At 42.3% G+C, this 7,296-nt stretch overlaps 1 protein-coding gene across 1 annotated transcript in view; it reads right to left on the bottom strand.

Annotated features, from left to right (window-relative positions):
• Window positions 1-7,296, bottom strand: part of PSMC2 (proteasome 26S subunit, ATPase 2) — a 10,225-nt gene continuing 2,929 nt past the window's right edge. The window contains exons 4-12 of the mRNA XM_015415059.1: window positions 6,236-6,335; window positions 5,191-5,322; window positions 3,979-4,051; window positions 3,734-3,829; window positions 2,561-2,725; window positions 1,984-2,071; window positions 680-882; window positions 365-461; window positions 1-278 (exon numbers count right to left, since the gene is read on the bottom strand). Of these exons, the coding sequence (XP_015270545.1) occupies window positions 121-278; window positions 365-461; window positions 680-882; window positions 1,984-2,071; window positions 2,561-2,725; window positions 3,734-3,829; window positions 3,979-4,051; window positions 5,191-5,322; window positions 6,236-6,335 (1,112 nt within the window). The 3' untranslated portion in view covers window positions 1-120. The remainder of the gene's footprint in view (window positions 279-364; window positions 462-679; window positions 883-1,983; window positions 2,072-2,560; window positions 2,726-3,733; window positions 3,830-3,978; window positions 4,052-5,190; window positions 5,323-6,235; window positions 6,336-7,296) is intronic.

Raw genomic sequence — 7,296 nt, forward strand, 5'->3', positions numbered from 1 at the left:
AATGTTCCATTTATTGCTACACACTCAATTAAGTTATGTTGCACATACATCAAATTCTTACTCAGGGTATTACTTTGTATGAAGATAACAAATCAGAGAGACCTTTTGAGTTGCCCAGGATCAGTTGTAAGTCATGTAGCGGGGGGTAGCACTGAACTTGGCATATGATTTAATGACTTTGTTCACAGCCTCCAAGAAGTCTTTTTCAGTGGCAATTTTTCTTCGTGCTCTGATAGCAAACATACCTGCCTCTGTGCAGACACTCCGGATTTCAGCACCTTTTAAAGGAAAGGGAAGTGGATTTAGTAGCAATTTTGAGTGATCCCCCAGTACAAAACAGAGGAAGATATAGCCTATGACTTACCAGTGCTATTTGGACACAGTCGCGCCAGCAACTCAAACCGTATGTCTCTTTCGACACTCATTGACCGAGCATGTATCTTGAATATGTGAGTTCGTCCCTAAAAAAGGAAATTCAGGTTAGGGGTGGGAGCTTAAGAATAAAGTGAATTGCTCCACAAACAGATCTGAAGCAAATCTTTGATGAAAGTCAGAATGGTTGTACACGGCTCGCTATTCTTTTTAATGTTTGTTTGCATTCAAAAACAGTTATTTTCAGTGTCCAGTCCTAATAAAAAGGAACAACATTTGCTTAGTACAACAGCAAAACTATTCTAACCTCGAGATCAGGTAGACTGAACTCAATCTTCCTGTCCAGCCTTCCCGGCCTCATCAATGCCGGATCTAAGGTATCAGGTCTGTTGGTTGCCATCAGCACTTTAATATTGCCTCTTGGATCAAAGCCATCCAGCTGGTTTATTAATTCTAGCATTGTGCGCTGGACTTCGTTGTCTCCTCCAGCCCCATCATCAAAACGAGCTCCTAAGAAGAGGGTACAAAATGTTAAGTGTCACTGAAAGGAGAAGCCATTCAGCAAGATGCAGTTCTAAGCCACCTTCATCAAAAGCTGGTGAAGGCCAGTGTTGCCTATAGACAACAAAACTGTGACCTCAAAGGAAACAAAATAAAAGTATCTTACAAAGAAGATGTTCTGTAACTGCACATCAACTAGATTTTCTTGTTTCCTGAACATGCCAGGCTGGCATCACTGAGCCAAAGAGACAACTTGCGCCCCACCTCCTTTTGTGTGGCTCTCTCCCCATTCTGCTGATTCTACATGGGGAGGGAGCATCCCATGTGAAGTGTTCAAAGGAGCAGTCCCAGGCCCCTGTACCTTCTCAAGTGGCACAACCCCATATAGGACTATACCCCAGAATTACCTTCTGATAGCATCTAATAAAGAACTGAACAACCTGTTGCAATAACGTGTTATTCCTATAGTGTACAGGCACACAATATGATTTTTGTACCCTTTCTGAGAATGAGGATAAATCTCTAGCCCCTTTCATTGTAGAGACAGGCCTTTTCTCTTACATTTTCACCATGAAAGGGGATAGTAGTGACTATTTTAAAACATTAAGACTGGAAAATCAGAACATCTGATACAGACTGGTGTAACACTATTCAATTGTAAATTAAAAAACAAAACAAAAAGTTCCCCAGTGGCAGGGGGAGGAAAATGGCTGCTGTATCCACAGGACTGAGAAAGTCCAAAGTTTCCCAAATTCACAGCGGCTACCCAGGCTTTACCATGGTGTTTCTCAAAACCTTGTAGTAAAGTAGGTTTGAGAAAGATTGGAGAAAAACTGTGGAAACCCTGGAAGGTACACAAATGGACCTCGATGCTGTGGGAAAGCAGGAAAAAGCCCATTTCCCTCTACCACTGAACTTGGAGCAAATAAACAATGTGAAAACAGCCTTTACGAGAACAGCAGGTGGGGAGAGAAGCATTCCAGAATAATGATAACATAGGGAAGAAAGCAGATAACACTGGGTTTTTTTCTGTATTATGAAAAAAATGGAGGTTTGCATTTAATATTATACCATATTTTGAATGAACATAAGACATCTGTGGATACAAACCTCCAATGGCATCAATTTCATCAAAGAAGATAAGGCAAGCTTTTTTTGTCCTGGCCATTTCAAAGAGCTCCCGAACCATTCGAGCACCCTGTTTTATACACAGAGAAAGATAAACAATTTTCTCTTACTATAAACCAAATACCATGGGGGTTAGATTCTGAAGGCAAACGCTGAAACTTCCCAAAACACTCAAGATCCCAAATATACACATCCATGTGTGAAATCATTCCAGTTGCATTCAGCCTATGTCATAACCGACAGCAGCCACTACCAAGTCATGCTGATAGCCTATTACACCACACACACAACTCGCACATAAGGTTCTGATTCCAAACACCAGGACAACCAGAGAGCAAGAAAATAGGTCAACAGGATCAGGTTTCAGCCACAGTACAGAACAGCAGCATCACAAAGACCATCCAAATAAGAAACACACTCCTTATGTTTATGCAATTAGCTGCATGTAAATACAACACAAAAAGATATCTTACAGACAGAGCTAAGTACGGTTTATGCAGTTCTTGTGAAAATGTTTCATCTCCCCCTCCAAACCTGAAATGTGTTCCTGTTTAATTACCTCTCCCACATATTTCTGCACAAGTTCAGATCCAATTACACGGATGAAACAGGCATCGGTCCGATTAGCAACAGCACGAGCACAGAGGGTTTTTCCTGTCCCGGGAGGACCAAACAGAAGCACTCCTTTGGGGGGCTCAATCCCAAGATTGACAAAGCGTTCTGGCTGCAGGGGAGGGACAAAAAAGGTAATTGGATTAAAAAAACATGCCACAAGAATCTGTCCCTATCCTGGCACTAGACATGACAACATCCCCACAGGAGCCTGATAAAACACTAGATCAACAGCACTGTGACAAACCTGCGCACTGTCAAATAACTGCTGTTTACAGAGGAAAAGCATAAGCTGAAAGGGAACCCAGAGAATGAGAACTGCCAAGTACCCATCCAGGCGCCAAATGCAAGCCAACAACACAAGTAGAGAACTGCACAAGACTGCTTCCTTCTTGGAACAGCTAGTAATCGCACCTTTCTCCAGATTGTCAGTGGCAGGACAGTATTTACTCAAATGCAAGACTAGTTTTCCCCCCAGATATACCATCCAAAAGAGAGAAGGGGTCATCTTACATTTGCATTCAAATTACAGTTATGTCTGATAAGAAATGTTACACACAGAAAGCTTAACTGGATTGATCATTTTACATGCAGAGTTGTTACATTCAGAGTGGGAGGGCTTCTAGTGTTCCGGCCCCACTGCTGGACCTCCTGATGTCACCTGGTATTTTTGGCCAGTGTGTGACAGAGTGTTGGACTACATGGGCCATTGTCCTGATCCAACATTGGCTTCTCTTATGTCTTCCTTTTGAGTAAATATGTATCTTTTGGAACAACAGATTACTGGGATTAATAATAGGGGAAAGCCGTCTTGTTCACAGGAAACTGCTGGAATAGACAAACCTTGGGCTATTCTTTTTGAAGGTGACCTCTGGTACACAAATGCTCATACTGGAATAAATGTTGCTAAATCTTTAAGGTGCTACTAGATTTCTGTTTTGTTCTGAATCAGCAAGGACATTCTTATGCCCCCCACCCCAATGGGCAATGGGAACACATCTTGACAATTTCGAAGTAAGTCTTTCCAGAAGGAATGTTACTACAGAAGAACCGTTTCACATTCCTCTATTATGTACGAGAAACTGACAAGCTATATGGAGGGGGGGCATTTCATACTTACATGAAGCAAGGGTGTTTCCACCACCTCTCTGAGCTTCTCAATTTGTTCTTTACAGCCCCCGACATCGCTGTAAGTGACATCAGGTTTTTCTTCTACCTGTGTTACAAGGAGATATGTACACACAGCCTTTAATCTTTGCTATGGAAAGTCCTATCTGTACTATGGAAGAATAGTAGCAGGTAGTAATGAAGATGTTAAATTACAAAGGTGAAAATCCCAAGGAAAGAAACAGAAATGGTCCTCACCTGCATCATAGTAACAGTTGGGTCTATCTTTGGAGGCAGGGGGATATGGATCTGGTATTTGTTTCTATCAACACTGAAAGATCAATTGAAAAGGCACTTTTGTTGATTAAAATGCCCCACAAACCCCTTGAAAAAAAGATGCTTATGAAACACAGGAGGAGGAAAGTAAGGTCTTGTACCCTAACCTACTCCAGTCAGCCAACTCATTTAGCTGTCTTTTATTACAAGTCAATTGCAATAGCATGTAGAATATTAGGATTGCACAGCAATATATTAAAAGAAATAGAACTGGATGGGTGGCTTATCCAATTCCATGATCACCCCCCCCCCTCTTCCTAAGGCCACTATGCCTCTAATGCCATTATAAACATTAGGCGCCAGTTCACATTTGGTTATTAGCCTTGCCACCTTTATACTGTTCTGCTGGAAGGGCATTTCTGCTAAGTGTATGAGTATTCCAGAAGAAAAAAGTCCAAACACTGATTCCAACTTGTTCGCCTTACAGTCCATCCTAATGGCCACCTAGCTGGCTACCATTCATTTTATAATCTGATACTAAGTACTCACAATGCTTGTAGTAAAAATGTAGTAACCAGAATGTTAGCTGGAAAAGGCAGAGCTGTCACAGGGATCGTGCAACCCCAAAAGACCTGCACTGCTTAACAGTTTGGGCAGAGGTGCTGGTTTGACCTTTAAAGCCTACATAAACTGACCACTGTTCATCTAGAAGTACACCCCTTATATCCCTTTGCTGGGCATTACAAAGTCCTCTCTTGAGCACACTCTCCATCAGAAGAACAGTGTGTTGCAACAAGATCTACTTGATAGTCTTAGATGTAGACACCCTAGTTATAAAAGCCATTGCCCAGGGATCAGGTATTTCCAAAGTTTTCCTCCATGCTGGCTTTTAGAAGGCAGATGAAGATTATTTTATTTCTGAAAGTGATTACAGGCCACATAGCAAAATTTAGCATTAGGAACTGTTGGCTTTAATCCTTGCCTTCTACAATCTTTGATATTTTTGTTTAATGCACTGCATTTTACTAATGCTATGAGCTGCTGAGGTCCATTGTGCCCTTTCTTGTAAAACACCTAGGGAGCTTTGCTTTGTAGCAGTACCATATAAAAAGTAAAATTAAAAAGCATGTTCTGAAAATTCCATCCTCAGTTACTGATCCAGAATCTAATGAGAAATTGTTTCTATCCACTCACCCAACTCTCATCCCTTCTTCGATGTCTGTAGGGGCCACCTGATCACTGAGATCCACCACAAATTTGGCAAATTGCTTAACATTGATAATGTACTTTGGGTCTTCAGAGTCTGCATTGATTATTTTGGTACACCTAGCAAGAATAATAAATCAGTATTATTATCTTCATTTATAATCCTCCTTTCTCACTGGGTTCCAAGGCTGATTACCAATATGATAAAGAATGTTTCAAAGTCAAATACCTTTAATACCATATCAAATTCAGTCAATCAGTAAGTGGATTACAAAATATGGTTATCAAGCATTCAGCAAGCAGATTAGAGGATTTAACATTTCAATCTAACAAAAAATATTCCTAGTAAGACAAAGTAACGAAGTTGGGCTGGAACTGTAGAATGGGGGGAAATAAACTACATGCAAAAAATATCTGTTTAAGGCAAAAAGACAATCAGTGAAGGAGGGACTTTAATAAAAATCCCTCTCCTGAGTTGATCCATTACCCTGCAGCTTTGTTCCTTCTATAAGACTGAGAACATTTGAGTTTTGCACATTTTGCAAAATGAGGACTCAGCAGGCATTATTCACGGTTGCACAGAACACTACATTTCTACTACTATTGCCTAAGCAAGTAATACAAACTACTCCCTCACACTGTATTTTTGTCTCTCTTCCTATGACACCAAGCCCTATCATAAAATCTTATATATCCACTTGTTTTCATTGTTGATCTTATTTATCTGGGTTTCAAATACCTTGGTCTTAACATCTGCATCACATCAGACTGGTAAGCTACACACTAATTTTCAAAGGACCACAACTATGGCAAAATGAAACATGCATGCAACTGACAGGCAAGGAAGTAATTTCTTAGGCACAAATCTGTATGAAGACTTTACTCTTGATGTTCATCCTGAAACATCTTATGTTATGCTGGAAGCTCCCCTGAGACAGCTTCCAATTGGAATACAAGCTGCTGCACGGACAAGAGAGGAGCAAAAACTGAAGAGCTGTGTGCCTGTGACTAACCAGAGGAAATGCCTGCCTACCTGGCCACTTGCAAAGGCTGCTCGCTCTGCAGGGTTTGCTTATCCGCTGCCAGATCCCAGAGGGCAGGGGGAGCCAATCCTGTGTCTGACTCCTTAATGCCTACAATGACAAGAGGGAAAAATAATGTAGTAGCAATACTGACACCCAGGTCAATGTTTTGTCGCTCATGTATACTTTGCAGCAAAAAAGGCAACTTCTTTGTTACTCTTGTCAGTTCTCAATGACATGCATGATAGTGTTTCTGCAACATTTGAAAGCCTGTTTCAGGGGGAAACATGTAGGAACAGAAAGTCAGTCATCTATTGCTAATAATGATGATTTTCTGTAATGCTTTCACAGAACTCAAACTCACAGCTGAGGGCTGAGGGCTGAGAGATTGTGGCTTGACTATAGCAGTGAGTTCATCATTTACATCAGTTTAAGTATCCAAGAGCACTCATGCTCTAAATCACAGGCTTAGAGCCAGTTTGGTGTAGTGGTTAAGTGCGTGGACTCTAATCTGGGTGAACCGGGTTTGATTCCCCACTCCTCCACTTGCACCTGCTGGATGACCTTGGGCAAGTCGTAGTTCTGATAAGAGCTGTTCTTGAAAAAGAGCAGTTTCTGTCAGATCTCTGAGCCCCACATACCTCACAGGGTGTCTGTTGTGAGGAGGGGAAGGGAAAGGAGTTTGTAAGGCGCTCTGAGACACCTTTGGGTAGTGAAGGGCGGGGTATAAATCCAATCTTTTCTTCTCTTCTTCTTCTTTTCAAGTCTCCCTCTTCATTTCTACACCAATGTTCCAAGTGCTGCATATGAAGCTTTGCCTTGCTAAGGCCCCTGCCACACGCAGGGGAAAAGGCGCGGCTTTTAAAAGCCGCGCCAATGTTGACACGGCGCGGCGGGATCTCACGGATCCCCCGGCCGCGCCGCCTTTTCTCCCCGGCGCGATCAAACGCCGGGGAGAAAACACGCCCTACTCGGGGGCCGGCCGAACTGCGCATGTCCGGGCATGCGCAGTTCGGATCCGGGCCGGGGTTGAGCCGGCGCAGGGAAGCGGCGGCGATCAAACGCCCCGTTG

This window comes from Gekko japonicus, unplaced genomic scaffold (assembly GCF_001447785.1).
Source record: "Gekko japonicus isolate JY-2015 unplaced genomic scaffold, Gekko_japonicus_V1.1 scaffold5, whole genome shotgun sequence".
NCBI classification, from domain to species: Eukaryota; Metazoa; Chordata; class Lepidosauria; order Squamata; family Gekkonidae; genus Gekko; species Gekko japonicus.